At 39.0% G+C, this 15,179-nt stretch overlaps 1 protein-coding gene across 1 annotated transcript; it reads left to right on the top strand.

Annotated features, from left to right (window-relative positions):
• Positions 1-29: 29 nt before the first annotated feature.
• Positions 30-15,091, top strand: ptpn9b (protein tyrosine phosphatase non-receptor type 9b). The gene is made up of 13 exons (XM_085409963.1): positions 30-148; positions 2,327-2,470; positions 3,279-3,368; positions 3,634-3,758; positions 4,204-4,309; positions 4,476-4,586; positions 4,679-5,541; positions 5,647-5,743; positions 6,178-6,247; positions 10,273-10,351; positions 10,467-10,617; positions 10,873-11,080; positions 12,415-15,091. The coding sequence occupies exons 1-13, from the start codon at positions 116-118 to the stop codon at positions 12,636-12,638; spliced, it is 2,301 nt and encodes a 766-aa protein (XP_085266089.1). The 5' UTR covers positions 30-115; the 3' UTR covers positions 12,639-15,091.
• The last annotated feature ends 88 nt before the right edge of the window (positions 15,092-15,179 follow it).

The following is a 15,179-nucleotide window of genomic DNA, read 5'->3' as shown; positions in this document are numbered from 1 at the left end:
GCCAGCGGTTTGAGCTGGGGGAGATGTGGGCGGGGCTTAGAAGTCTATCTCTGGCTGCATGGCGTGAGCGAGCGGCTAGTGGGCGCGCCCGCTGCGACGTTGCGGAGGCTTCAACATGGCGGAAGCCCTGACAACTCAGGAGCAGCTGGTAAGAGTCTCTTCGTGATTTTTTTTTTTCCTTTTTCGTTTTCTTGTAGTAGTCATTGTGTACAGTCGCCACCCTCAGTTTCTTCTCTAAAGGAGGTTTTTAAAAAAATCAGATTCTGTCGTGCGGTTATTTCTGGGAACGGGGCGGTGTAGTAAACAGCCCCGGCCCGTTCACAAGCCTCCTGTCGACCGACTCCGGTGTGACTGACAGTAGTTAGCATGTGTGTTAGCGCGATGGCGTTTGCTAGTAGTGGAAGGTATCATTTTACCGGCAGTCTGCCTTGAATGCTCACTTCCTGATAACTAGGCATTATGCGGACCACATCGATATGTTCATGAGTCTAAAGTAAATTAACCAGCGACCCACAATTCTTTACAGTTGGCCCTACTCATAGAGCTTGTAGTCACTTAATGGCTTTCGTTAGCCGTCCAGCTACCACATGCAACCTAGCCGCTAGCTAATGGCAGTGGCTATTGTTGACTTGCAGGGAATTTCCTAGACTGCAGTCTTACCAGTCTTTATAAATGATTTCGGGCTGAGCATTAAGGTTAAAAAAGATAAATCGATTGTTGTCTTTATTATTTATTGTCATTTTATACCATGACACGGTTAAAAATGACCAAAACCGCGACTTTGGACGAGTGTTTTGCTACGAGCCAACGAACTAGCAATATCTCGTCTAACGGATTTACTGTGGACAATTCATAGAAATGATCCTCCGGTTCGTAGCATTGTTGTTGCAATCACTTTCTAGTAAAAGGGGTGGGCCTGAGATAAATGACAAACATGAAATGTCATTCTGCGTTTCTGATTACAGCATTATATTACAGCTTCTGGCCTGATCTTCATCTACTTATGACAAGGTTAACGGATCATTGAGCAAAGTTAAAGGGCATACTTTGGATGCTCCCCAGATTTGCAGATCTTATCTGTTGATAGCTAATCACTTTCGCGCACACAGTAACGTCTGTCAACTAACTGCCCGCACCACTAACGTTTGTAGATTTTGGCTGCTCGTGTTTGTCGTCTTGGATTACATCTCAACCAAGGGAAAGCGATCATCCTGGTGTTGATGTACCGTTATTGGGTACTAGATTAATTATGTGGTCATGTAATTTAAATATGCCCCCTAAATAATGAGTTTTTCAATAGTTTTTGTCCCACTTAAAAATTTAGGCCCACAGTGATAATTCTCTTGATGTGTTAATACTTTGTATATAAGTATATTTTTTGCCAGTCAAGACCTTGCATCTTTTTGGCATATAATTAAGACTGTGCCAGGAAATGCACACATTTTTCCAAATATTAGTCTTGGATTAGAAAAAATGAAAGTCTGCATTCTGGTTAATTTCCAGTATGCATCAATTATATAGTTATTTGTTATAATTCATCTATTTTCTGCATAGGAAAAAGATATATACAGAGGCAGTAAAAACACCAGAAAAAAACAGTTTTGTTACTTATGGTTTCATAAAAAAAGTATAATAAAGACATTTTTATCAAATTATTTTCTTTGTAAAAAGGGAAAATGCATACATTTCTATTAAATAATGTAACAGACTCATGTGTTTAGTCATTCTCCAAAATCCCACGAGCCATTTAAACAAAACAAAGAAAACCCTGCACTGACATTTTCACATGGATAGTGCCACATGTTGGATGAGCATCTCTTTTGTTTAGGGCTACAATTAATAACAAATTTCATTATGAGACAAGGTGCTTAAGCATTTGGATGGGTTACGTTTGCCAAAAAACACCCGGTGGAGAAACACGGTATTTTGAATCATGTTTACAATGGATGTACATTTCTTTGTCCTTATTTGTGCACATATATAAAGCTTCTTTGTGTATAGCTGAAAAGTTAATTGTTGTCCCCATTTTTATACTTTTCTCCTGGTGCATTCAAATTTGGAGGATGGATGCAGAGTACTTGGAGCAAACAAGCTGACTGTTGTCTCTTGGCACATGAGTGCTTTTGTTGATAGTATCTTCCAGTAGCGCACACTTCACAATATTTAATCTTTGACAAAATTGTGTACTTTTCTTGTCATGTCAGCAATCATTCCCATATTATCTTTTGTTTTTTATGGATATCTTTCAAAGCCATATAAAGTTTTACACACAATCTCTCTTTTTTATTTTCTTAACGTGTGCCCATCTTTTCCCGTGTCTTTTCAGGCTGTAGAGGAGTTCCTGAGTGAGGTGCGGAGCAGGGAGCAGCCTCACAGCGCTGGGCTCGTCTCTCAACCTACAGCTGTTAAGTTTCTTATGGCCCGCAAGTTTGACGTCTCCAGAGCCATCGATCTTTTCCAAGCATACAAGGTATGGCATTGTTTCAACTAGTGACAGCAACATCTGTTTACCTTCTGTCGTCACGCGAACCCCATCGGGCTTAATTTGTGCAAAATAGTTCCAATTTTTCAGGTAAATATCACACATTGAATTTGTAATGATTTCTTAAGTGGTGTTTAGATATAAAATATAATAATCCTTAAAAATAATCATAGGCTTGTTTGTAAATGCAGGAAATCTTTAAAATGCATAGTGTTAATGCCCTATAAGTATATCTAATGACAGGGTTTCTGTTGGGGGGGGAAAAAAACCACAAGTTAGTTCACAGGTTATTACATCTCTCAATGTTAAACATTAAAATATAATTATAGTTATAACATGTAATTATTGACGCTTAAATAGTTATCTATTATCTGTTAAAGTTAAAAAAAAATGAACTGGAGTGGTACTTGTATCGCACTCAAGCAGAGCGCTAAGAGAGCTTTTGCACCATAACCAGCATTCACTAATTAACACATTCATACTGCACTTTTTTGTATGTCTTTAAATGCTTTTTACTTCTCACACACCTATGAATCACAATGCCCTGAACATACTTGTATAATACAGTGTATATAAAAATGTATGTTAATCTAATACATGCTAGCACTTTAGTGGAATAATTGAGTTCTGTTTAAAAACCAAAAACAACCCTTGAGTTGCAAGTTAATAAACTGGCTTTTGTAATACACAGACTAACAACTGAATACTGTTAAGTGTTTGTATACATACTAAGTCATCTATAAGCTTATGACTTTCCCCTGTCTCTCCTGTGTCTATCTTCATGTATGAAAATTAGAACACAAGAATCAAAGAGGGCATAATCAATATCAACCCTGACGAGGAGCCCCTACGCTCTGAGCTGCTGAGTGGCAAATTTACAGTCCTGGTGAGTGATAAAGCAATGATAAGTCACTTAACATAAAAGGAACTGTAGCTTATCATTTTGAATTAACACCCAAGAATACACAGAAAATTATGCAAGGTGGTGCTGGTCGTTAAAAAAGAGTTTTGTGTGTTTCTGTATGTGCATGTCACAGGGCTCATGTAAGCTTATTTTTGTATTTCTATGAATAGAAATGAAGTAAAGTTTTTATTTTCGATAAATTGATTTGCAGTGGTGTAACATGGTGATCTGTTAATATTTTTCCCAGCCTGGCCGAGACGCAAAAGGTGCTGCTGTAGCACTCTTCACCGCTCGACTTCATCGACCAGACCTCACCACCCATAAAGCTGTTCTCCAGGCCATCATCTACCAGCTAGACAAAGCCATAGAGAGGTAAAGCGTGAACCATAAATAAACAGTTTCCTATGACACTTTATCGTGTTATTTTGATCTGGTACAACAGTTCGTCCCCTGTGCTCTGATGTTAATTCATAAAGATAGAAATATCGATAAATGGGTTAATCATTAGCGTAACATGAAAAGTCCCTGATTGAAGACCAGGAGGAGGTATAAACACAGTCTGTCACAAGCTAGTCTATTTCATATGCCGATCGTAAGCCCACATAAATGGGAGGGTTGTGTCAGGAAGAGCATCCAACATAAAAATCTCTTGCTTTAGTGATTGATTTGAATAAAGGATCAGTTGAAAGGATCAGTTGAAAGTACCTTTAGAAATATAAAATAACTAAATGAAACACAGGAATTATAATAGATAAAAGTGTATTTTTAAGCACATTTATTTTGCTCTTTAACTGTAAAGATCTTCATTTCTTTATAGTGTTCAAACTCAAAGGGATGGGCTCATATTTATTTACGACATGACCAACTCCAGTTATGGAAATTTTGACTATGAGCTCTGTGTCAAGATTCTCAATTTGCTCAAGGTAAATATAAGGAGCATTTTTTTTTCTCACGTTGTGTTTGATGATCTTGGAATTCAAAAATGCTTTTCGCCTTGTTTTTTTTTTTTTTTAATATTTCATTATATTTTTATAGTGAAAAATAATTATATATTATATAATATATAATAAAAATATTTTCATTTTGCAGGGGGCCTTTCCAGCTCGTCTAAAATGTGTCTTCATTGTGTCCTCACCTCTTTGGTTTCGAGCACCTTTCGCGGTTCTTCGCCTCTTTGTACGCGAGAAGCTGAGAGAAAGGGTGTGTCTCTTAGTTTCATCAAGAATTTGCATCATGTATAAGATGTTTGTTGTTCATTATTTAATACTTACTTTTGTTTTTCTCCTCACCAGGTCTGCACAGTGAAAGCTCATGAGTTGGCAAGTCATATCCCAGTTTCCTCCCTCCCTGAACACCTGGGTGGGACATCCCAGTATAACCACGTGGCTTGGATTCAATCCTGTGTTAATGTAAACACAAACATTGTTCAGGGTGACACAAAAGAACATGACTGCGTGGGAAGCCTGTTGCGCTCTTATAGCTTAGAGAATAGCAACACAAGTGTAGATGCAACACTGTCCCACGCCCATATAAATACACAAATAGGTCCTGAGATAGCTGTGGCTAACTCTAACTGCTATGATGACAGCAACGCAAACCCACACAACCACTGTGTTGTGGAGAGCAGGACTCGAGGCCAAGGCCAGCACCAACATAGTCCAAATTCTGCTGTGGACAAATCGCAAGTGAACCACCAACACTGGAATGGCTCAGCAGTGAGCGGAGCCAACATGGCTGTCATTGGCTCCAGCGCCAATGCTAACATTAATGGTAGTGGCTGCCAAGCTCCTCCCCAATCAGACACTCCCCCTGATACACCCCTCTCAAAGAAAACTGATGGGGCTGTGGTGAGTGGCAGTGAGGGTATAGAGGAGGAGTATGAGGAGGGTGAGGAGGAAGGAGTGCCTCCGTTGCCTCAGAAATCTCAGCCTCGTCCACCCAACCAGCCTTCCTCAAAATCCCCACCGCTGTCCTCATCTTGGGGTCCTGATGATGAGAACCACTGCATGGAGGTGTCTGTTCACATGCCAGAGCAGGGAGCCATGACGGTGCATGACCTGGTGGAGTATGTGAAGAGGAAGAAGAAGAGAGGGATCTATCAAGAGTATGAGGAGATCCGCAAGGAGCCTCCTGCAGGCACCTTTGACTACTCTAAGTAAGACTTGTCAAGCTCTTATATTTTGTGTGTCTGAATTAAATGTATAATATCAGCCAGAGCTTCAGTTTGTTATGTAGCCTCACATTAGACTCATCTTTGCAGGAAATTGTCCAATCAGGTCAAGAACAGGTACAGTGATGTTCTCTGCCTCGACCAGTCACGAGTGCGACTGTGCCCACTCTCTAATGATGAGGATGAGGTAATAATTCATCTGTAGATACATTTCAATCAATAAATTATAAGTACGATACTAATACAATATTATTGTTTATCTCTGGGAATTAGTGAAGATTGCATTAGCATTTAGCTGAGATGAAATTCATGTTTATCATCGGCAGCTGAAAGTATCTTATTAATTTAAGACATTGAATGTTGGCCCAGTCTGTGTATTCAAAATGTTTTGAATACAGGTGTATCTGTGTTTTGGGGTGTTTTTTTTTTTTTTTTTCAGTTTTTGTTGTTGTTGTTGTTGTTGTTTGTTTTGTTCTTTTTTTAGACAGTGGTCTAAGTGTAGAATTATTTACTACAATTAAGGTTATGCACACTTTTTTTTTTTTTTTAACTGTAATGTGTAGCATCTTCTTATCCAAGGCAAAATAACTGAACGGTGAATCGCTCTGCTGTGTTTTGCAGACATCAGATTACATTAATGCTAGTTTCATGGATGGGTACAAGAGGAGCAATGCCTACATCGCTACTCAGGGTGAGAAGCTGTTCACATAAGTTCCTGCTTTACTCTTTATTGCTTGTAGTTTTGCATATTTTTATGATATAATGAGATGATTCCTTGAACAGCTCTTATCTTTCAATGAATGTAATTCTAAGTGCTTTAACTGGAAAACTGCATGACTCCTTCAGATATTTGTTTATTATGTTCTGGTCGTGATGTACGTCAAATGCCTCTAATGGGATTGTGAGATTGAATGGAGTGTGAAGATCCAAAGTGCCTCAACTCTTTTGAGCAATACTGTAGTTCTCCATACTGTGTAAAGAACTACAGTATGGATAATACTATAAATAGTACATGAGCTATTATCGCTGTTGCTCTCTTTATTCTTTTATTGTTTTGTCTGATCTCTACTGACTGCAACTGATCAGTCTTTCACTTTACTGACTTTCATTATTTTGGAATCTCAGCTGGCCGCATTGACAGATTTATCTTTTACATATGCCAGCTTTGCTCCCACTTCTCACCTCTTTTAGTCTAGAGCCGTACTCTGTTTCATCACCACCAATAATGTGACTTGCCAAGCTGTTTGTATGGTTTGTGCTTGCTCGGACTTCCCAGTCCGTCATACTTAATCCATCAACAGCAGTTCTTTAGTACATAGCCGCTTAGCTCCTACAGCTGTGGTTTTACCTTTCCGACTCTCTGTCGCTATTACATTTCTACCTGGAAGTATGTCTGTCTGTCAGAGATGTATTCATCCCAGCGAAATTTCACGTTGACTGCTGGGAGATTTTAGTATGGATATTATCTGTATGTATATTAAAATACAGCAGTCTCTATCAGTAGTCAGTGTAAAATTTCCATATGGATAATATCATACAATATCAATAAGGATAAGCAGAAGAGGATGGGTAATGTTCTCATGCTGGACTTTACATTTTACTAAGATAGCTTTTGACTGATTATCTTTTAATGGCTATTTAACTCTATCCAAGACAAATGTTCAACATGTCACTTCATTTTAAGGGCATTAAATAGTCTTTCGGGTGTCATTGACAGCCTTCCCACCATAAACTCTTAACCTACCCCCGATGGTCTTCTTGGACTTTTAGATGCTCTTGCTTTAAAAACATAGGTTGTTTTTCTCCCCATCATGGTTTACTTCTGAATTATGCAAAGTGGTAGCAAAAAAACCTATCTCTTGGAACACCACTACAAAAGAGTTGGATTTTGTTGTTCACAAAGAAATGTACAATAACCACATTCTTCATTAGAAGGATGCACGCTATCTACAGAAAAATCTACTTGGTACACAGATCTAATCAGTAGGGGTGCAACGATATTCGTATCGATATTGAACCGTTCGATACAGTGCTTTCGGTTCCGTACGCATATGTATGAACAATACAATTTTTTTTCAATTTTTTTTTTTCAATTTTTTTTTTTTTTTTTTTTTGTGTCCCGTTTGGATCTATAGCCATCAGAATTGTTGTCTTGAGGCCAAGAAAGATGCCAAGAGGATTTATTTTAAGTGGATCATCATATTGGTCCAGTTGATTGACCTTTATTATAATTATGAATTTATTTTATTTTCAGTTGCAAACGGGACAGACATGACTGTGGGATAGGACAGGGGGAAAGAATGAAAGAAAGAGGGGGAGAGAAAGAAAGAAAACCAAAGGGGAGAAAAAAAAAGAACAATACAAAATTTGTAATTTATTTTATCAACTTTCCTTCTGACAATGCTGTCTGTGTTGAGCGCTCAGTGAATCTGCATTTGACTACTCCGCCTAGGCTCGAGAGTGCAGCCTAGGCGGAGTAGTCGAACGCAGATTCACTGAGCGCTCAACACAGACAGCATGGTCAGAAGGAAGAGCGCAGGGCAAGCTAGCGAGACAGAAGTGGACCTCCCCACCCTCATTCAGATCTGGCATTTGGAATTATTTTGGTTTTCATGTGACGTATGACCCTGAAGGTAAGCGAGTCATGGACTAAAGTAAAACAGTATGTTGGATGTGCCATGCAATGCTCAATTACATGGGTGGGAGCTAGTGTGTTAGCGCAGTTAGCTCGTTAACGTGTTGGCCGTCTAGCCCCTCTCTGTATAGGGTAGCTCGTTAACGGAGATTTGCCGTGTTGTGGCGTTAAGGTTATTTCAACGAGATTAACCTGAAAGCACTAGTGGGAACACAACAAATATGACTGCACATTTACACCGACATCATCCTAGTGCAAAGACAAAAACAACAAGCATGCATGCTACAAACTTTAGCCGAGTCATTTAGACAGCTGTTAGCACAGGATTCTCCTTATGGAGACCTGATATGTTTAATATGCTGCTGAGAATATAGCCCAGAAGAAGCGGATAGTATAGCTTTTATTTTGGAAAGAGACATTTCTCTGTAATAAACTCTCTTTTCCAAAGATGAGTGATTCCTCAATCAGATACAGGGCTCGCAATATCGCTAGCCCGACGTCCCGGGGCTATCTCTGCCCTGCCTGTCGGGCTATTGTAGGAAGGAAAAATATATGTCAATGCTTTTGCATTCTTTCAGAAATGTAGCTGGGTAATTATGTTATTGGGTGAGCCACTGTCAATATGTGACATATTGAAATCGTGTTTGAATTTGCGCTTGTTTTTTTGCTTTCACTTTGCAATTGCGCGAACTGTGTATAGAGAGCGACAGCACTGATCTGTGAGTGATGATAATTTGTGCACCAATTCCTCTGACATCGTCTTATTAATTGTTAGCTTACTATGCAAACATGACAAGTGAAATCTCCCGCAGCTTAAACATGTGAGAGGTTGATCGCGCAGAGAATCGCTGAGCTTATGTGAGTGCGGCAGGATATATATTTCACTACGATGACCTGGATGATTGAGAACCTTCACAGACAGATATATATTTTAGTTCTGCTGAGCCAAATAAGACAGGTCAGGGTGAAGAAGTGACAGCCAAAGAAAAGCTTACCACAAAACGGAGAAGTTATGACAAATCAGACTATAAGGCAAAAAGAAAGTGCAGCTTTATGGTTTCATGGACAAAATAATTTCTGTGGCTGCAATATGACGAGCTAAAAAACAACACGCACAAGGGTTAGGGTTAAATTTAAAAACTGTACTTTTGTGTTAAAATATATATTTACAATTTTAATAAATGACAAATTAAAAAGGCATGAACATTTTTTTTTGTATCGAAAAAATATCGAACCGTGACACCAAAGTATCGAACCGAACCGAACCGTGAATTTTGTGTATCATTGCACCCCTACTAATCAGCTCAGGTCAAGGGAGCAAAGGACCCTTTTCTGAATGGTCAGGAACATAATAACCTGGCTCTGCTGCCTCATCCTTACCCACCCTCTTACTGTAATTCTTTGATGTTATTTTTAAAATGTCAAAATAGACTAGATTTACCAGCAGCTGATCACTAACACTTCCTGTAATTTTCCTCCTCCCGTTTCCCTCACTTTCGTTCCCTTTTTAGTTTGAAACTTCCCTCTGCTCACAACCAGTATCATTCCTTGTTTATGTTCCTCATTGATTACTGTAACGTCTTTCTTTTTTGTTTCTCTATCAAGTCCATCCACAAATGTTATCTGGTCCCAATTGCTAGTGGTCATATCATAACCAGAACTCCCTCCATAAGTCATTTAGTAAAACTTCATTGACAAAATCACATTTAATTTTGTCTTTTATTCATCAAGATTCTGCTCCTCGCCTTTTAAGCTGTTCCATAAACTTGCTTTGCAGTACCTCTCTTCTACTCTCAGATCCTGCACCGTGCCTCTGGACTCCCTCTCAGACATCTGTAATATTGGCATTAATCCACTTTAAAATTTCCCCTCAAAACTCTCTTCTTTAAACTGGCATATTCACCTTTAACTGTCACATGAACCCTCTGTTCTTAATTAGCTTATATATTGTAAAATAGTTTTATTGTCATTGATACTTCCTTGGTTACCATTTTTTAAACTCTTCTGTGTAAGTTGAGCTTTAGTGTTTTGAAAGACGCCTAAAATAAAATGTGTCGTTATTATCATCTTGTGTCCCTCAGGTCCTTTGCCAAAAACCTTTGCTGACTTCTGGAGGATGGTTTGGGAACAGATGGTACTTATCATTGTAATGACCACCAGGTGAGACTCCAGTTTGGATTGCTGATGTAAACTTTAATGTAAGGATTTTTACAAATGATGGCACATTATTGATGTGTTGTGAATGAGATGAAAATGGATTTACTGTGTCTCTCAGGGTGGTGGAGCGTGGACGTGTCAAATGTGGACAATACTGGCCTCTTGAGGAGGGCAGGACTGAACAGCATGGATACTTCTTGGTCAGGAATACACACATCCAAGTGTTTCAGGACTTCAAACTTTCCCATCTTGAACTGTACAACACACAGGTAGAGCACACGTGTAGTTTACATTTCTTTAACTCAGTTTAAGTCTTTTGAGATGAAAAACTGAGATAGGAGTTTCATTTGTCAATTAAGAGTTTCTAAAGAGTTTCTTTAAATTGTGAGAATGCTTTGTCAGTAGAAACTGTAGAAATCACCATATCTTATTTTCCAAAACGGCTTAAACATGCCAACTCACAAGAAAGAAGTGACTATCTTCTCTCTTTATCTGCTCTCCTGTGAAACCGTCTGACCTTTTAGTCTGGAGAGAGGCGGGAAGTGTGCCACTACCTCTATGTCAGCTGGCCGGACTTCGGAGTGCCCAAGAGTGCTTCTGCTATGTTGGACTTCCGTGAACATGTTCTGCAAAGGAGGGAAGCTGCAGTCCAGACCTTGGGATCCACCTGGAGAGGGCCTCCAGGGGGCCCCCCTGTGGTTGTGCATTGCAGTGCTGGCATTGGCCGTACAGGTAAAAACTATGGATGCTCTTGGCAGCTAATTTCTTAATCGACCAATTAAGGGGGAAAAAATTGACTAATCTAAAACTAAGAAACACTCAGATATCAAGTTAAATCTGAGAACCCTTCAATGGATAACCATTAAAACATTGACATCATTAATCCCGTTCTTCAATAATATATCTTGCTTAACTGTGCAGCACCTAACATTATCAACATTGAACATTGTATTCCAAATAGACAAGGAAGAGGGAAAAACACTGAAAATAAACCTTTCAAGTTAGAGTTGCGGCTCTAATTTGAGCCCCTCCTGAATGACTGAACTCGTCACCCTATCGCTAAGGGACAGCCCATCCACCCTTAAAGATCATTTTTGCTGCTTGTATCTACAATCTCATTCTTTTGCTTTTAAAAGAATAAGAGTGTTAACAAAAGATCAGACCTAGAGCAACATATTTATGGTCTTTCTCAATATTGATGCTCCATCTGGTGGCAGATGGCTGCATAACATTTAGTACATAGCAATTTACCAGCACTGGGCATCAATTCAAATGTTTACAATTAGATTACACTACTAGCACGTCTGGTACCGACTAGTAACACTAGGGATGATTAGTTGTGTAGTTGAATAGTTGCACACATCCTAGTAAAGATGTCGTCATCTGATTTAAATACTTTAAATATAGATTTATAGCGCTCTTATGCATCTTAAAGTAATCTCATCTGAGAGTTTTACTTTACTATTTGAACCTGGAGCCGGTGCCACTTTAAATAAATGGTAGCTAACCTTTAAATAGCCCAAGAAATTGGTTATTAAGTTTAAAGCACAGAAGACAGTAAAGCAATCTGCATCTGTCCCATAACACTTAAGTATTTTTTTACAGTGCCTGTTTAGCTCAGAGGGCTGATACTGTGTAAAAGGCTTCTCTTTAAGTTAAAGGAAATCCCTGCAGCCAGCTGAAGTGGGAGGACATGTTGGTCAATCTTCAGCCTGTTATTTTAAAAGTACCTCACCAGTGTGTGAGCCACTTTTGTGTCTTTATATATCAGTGCCACTGCCTTGCCTTCCTAATTGTAATTCATGCAGTTGATATACAAAATTAAAATCCCACCAAATGTGAATCTGGTAAACAAATGTAAGGTATTGTGTATGCAGGTCGTTTTGCCTTGTATTATTTAGACAATGACTTTTACTTGAATTACCTCTTCCCTTCTGCTGAGCTGTAGTCCTAACTTTTGCATTTATTTTTAGGTTTTAATCTGTTGTCTTGTGTCCAACAAAAACCTTTTTAATTGAGTTCTTTTAAGTGTAACTTCTCGATATTCATCCCTCATGGCTGTTTAGGCACATTCTGCACACTGGACATCTGCCTGTCCCAGCTGGAGGATGTTGGCACAGTAGATGTCTGTCAGACGGTGCGGCGGATGCGTACACAGAGGGCTTTCAGCATCCAGACCTGGGATCAGTACTATTTCTGCTACACAGCAATCATTGAGTATGCCCAGCGGAATGGGAAGCTGAGCCCAGTGCAGTGGTCTGACTCAGAGCTAGAGACTGACAGCGAGTGAGAGACATACGGAGGGTAATTAGATGAACAGAACAGTCAATCTAAGCAGAAGTCATAGGAATGAGAGTGAGGAGTGGCGATTCTGAGTACATAAAGGAGATGACTCTTCAGACATAACAGAGAAGAGGCACAAGATGGCAGACTCCCACAGTTGCTCTTCCTTCTTCCCACGAGTTGATAAACTGAGAAGGCAAAGAGCTGGAGAAGAAAATTCAGTGCAGTGGAAACTGCATTGACGAGCAAGCTGGCCTGCCAATTTCCAAGCCCCTTTTTAAAAAATTTAGCAAACTACAGGGGGTTTGGCCTGCCCCGAACCTGTGTTGTCGACAAAAGCAGTGTACGAGTAGCATTTTTATATTGACTTGCACATGAGAAATGACAAACTTGAACCTTACCCCTAAAAGCCCTCCAAACCCGAATCTTTGGTCCTTTTTGTATTTCTTGTCTCTTCTCAACTCTGAACAAATCTGTGACTGCAGATAAAATGTGTGGGGTATGAAAAGGTGAAACTTGAAAACATTTCTTTTTGTTTTTTCTTGGTTCTCTTTGAGAGAGTTTGTGTGACAGATCAGTGTGTGAGCCATTTAGTCCATTTCCATGTTGTTTTGGGGGGGGGTTCCCATGTTAATTTTTTCTATGGTGCATTTTCTATGTGAGTTTCATATTTGTGCATATGTAGACTAACTTTTAAAAGCCAAAGTCCGCAATCTGAATGCTTGGATGTACTCCTTACTGAGATATTATAGACTGAAGCCCATGTATATTCTTGTAACATACATTTATACATTATTGTGCATAATAACAATTTCTGAAATAACAGCAAAAAAAGCCTTGTTTAATATAATTGACTTAACTTTGAGGAAAGAATTCCTGTGTAGCGAGCCAGGCTATGACAAAATATAGAAGAGTTCTGGTTTTAAACTAATGTTGTATTTCAAATCTCTGATTTGTCAGGTCTAACATCGTCTTTACTGTTGGAGCGTTCTGATTGGACGATCTTAAGTAATTTGGCCTTAACTTGATTCACTGCCTCGTCCTTCTAAGACCCTGAACCATACCTTTAAACTGTACACTTTTATTTCCTCCCGTGGTTCTCCTTTTTTTCAATCTGACTCTTGACACCACAACTGTTGTTTGATTCCTGAGGTATGCTCTCCCTCAGATAATTGTGCCTTCACGTTTTCCTTAGCTTAATGTCTCGCTAGTAAGTAAAACCCAAACTAGTGCACTTGCATAAAACATGTTAACTTTGTGCCACACAGGACCCCCACATTTTGCCTATAAGTCCTGTACATAGCACACTATGTATAAATGACAAAGTAGTGAGTTATCTGGGAGTTAGCTTTGAGACGTGGTTATTATTTTATCATTTGACCTCAGGGGGTGTTTTTGTCTAGTGTCAAAGATCCATTTCTGGGTTTGCCTCTGGTAAATTATCATTTAAGGAAAAAAATCTATATCAACTTTATTTTGTATTTTTTACTGTATTGTATCCTACTGTATTTATGTCTTTGTACAACTTCTACATTATTGAAAATCCGTGAATGTTGGTACGATGCAACAAAGAATAACAGACCAGTTATTGCATTTGATAAGCTGAACAAATCGAACGAGGAGTGAACTATATATATTTTTCTTTGTTGTTCACAATGACATTGAGGTGGAAACTGTCACTTGCCATAGTATTTTCAGAACTGACTTGTATAAATGGTGATTGTTCAAGTTTTGGACAATAAGGGGTTGGGATGGGGGTGAGGTAGGGTAGGGATCAGGTAAGCTAACTTGTGTTTTTAGAGAGTTTATCATAGAAACGGTAACGTTAACATCCAACTGTCTGGTCCCCTTATGCCAAGGACAAAGCAAAAACAAACAAAAAACGTATTAAGAGCAGAAAATGGCAAAAAAAAAAAAAAAAAAAAGGACATGTGGCTACATTTCTGTTCATATAAATATATATCTATATATTATTATGGGATAAAGTTTATCAGCATGGATAGAGCCTTGAATGTTTTTGGGGTACTGGTGTCCGAGCAATTTAGTAAAGACTTTTTTTTTTTGGTGAATGTGGACCTTGCATCCTTCAATGCCAAAGGCCTAGGCTCAATCTGAAAGTGTTTTCCTGTCACACATCCTCAACAGCCTGCAAGCATGGACTTACTGGTGCAGTCTTGCATCCACGGACACCGAAAGACCCTGGAGCACCTTGGGAACATTGCTAATAAATATGTATAGCTAAAAAAAAGTGGGAGAGTGGGTATGCAAGAGTTTTGATCCCTGTGCTACATTTAATTTGTTTTGTAAGAAACTGAGAATGCAATGTGCATTTGTCACTAGTGTTCATTTAATGTCTCTTTTTGTGCTTGAAGTTCATGCGATTGAATTACAGCCTTTTACATGCTGTCAGCCCAGCTGTCCCATTAAAGAAATGGTCTTACTATCTTAAATGGATACAAAGCTAATGTGATCTCTTGGCTGAAAAAGAGTATTGCAAAGATTAAATGTGTAGTAAGAACATGTCCACCTTTTTCTCTTTCATTGAAAT

The sequence above is a fragment of the Rhamphochromis longiceps genome, linkage group LG6, assembly GCF_057381845.1.
Source record: "Rhamphochromis longiceps isolate RC_006_pf linkage group LG6, R_longiceps_female_GT1.1, whole genome shotgun sequence".
Lineage (NCBI taxonomy): Eukaryota > Metazoa > Chordata > Actinopteri > Cichliformes > Cichlidae > Rhamphochromis > Rhamphochromis longiceps.
This window is presented reverse-complemented; position numbering and strand designations above follow the sequence as displayed.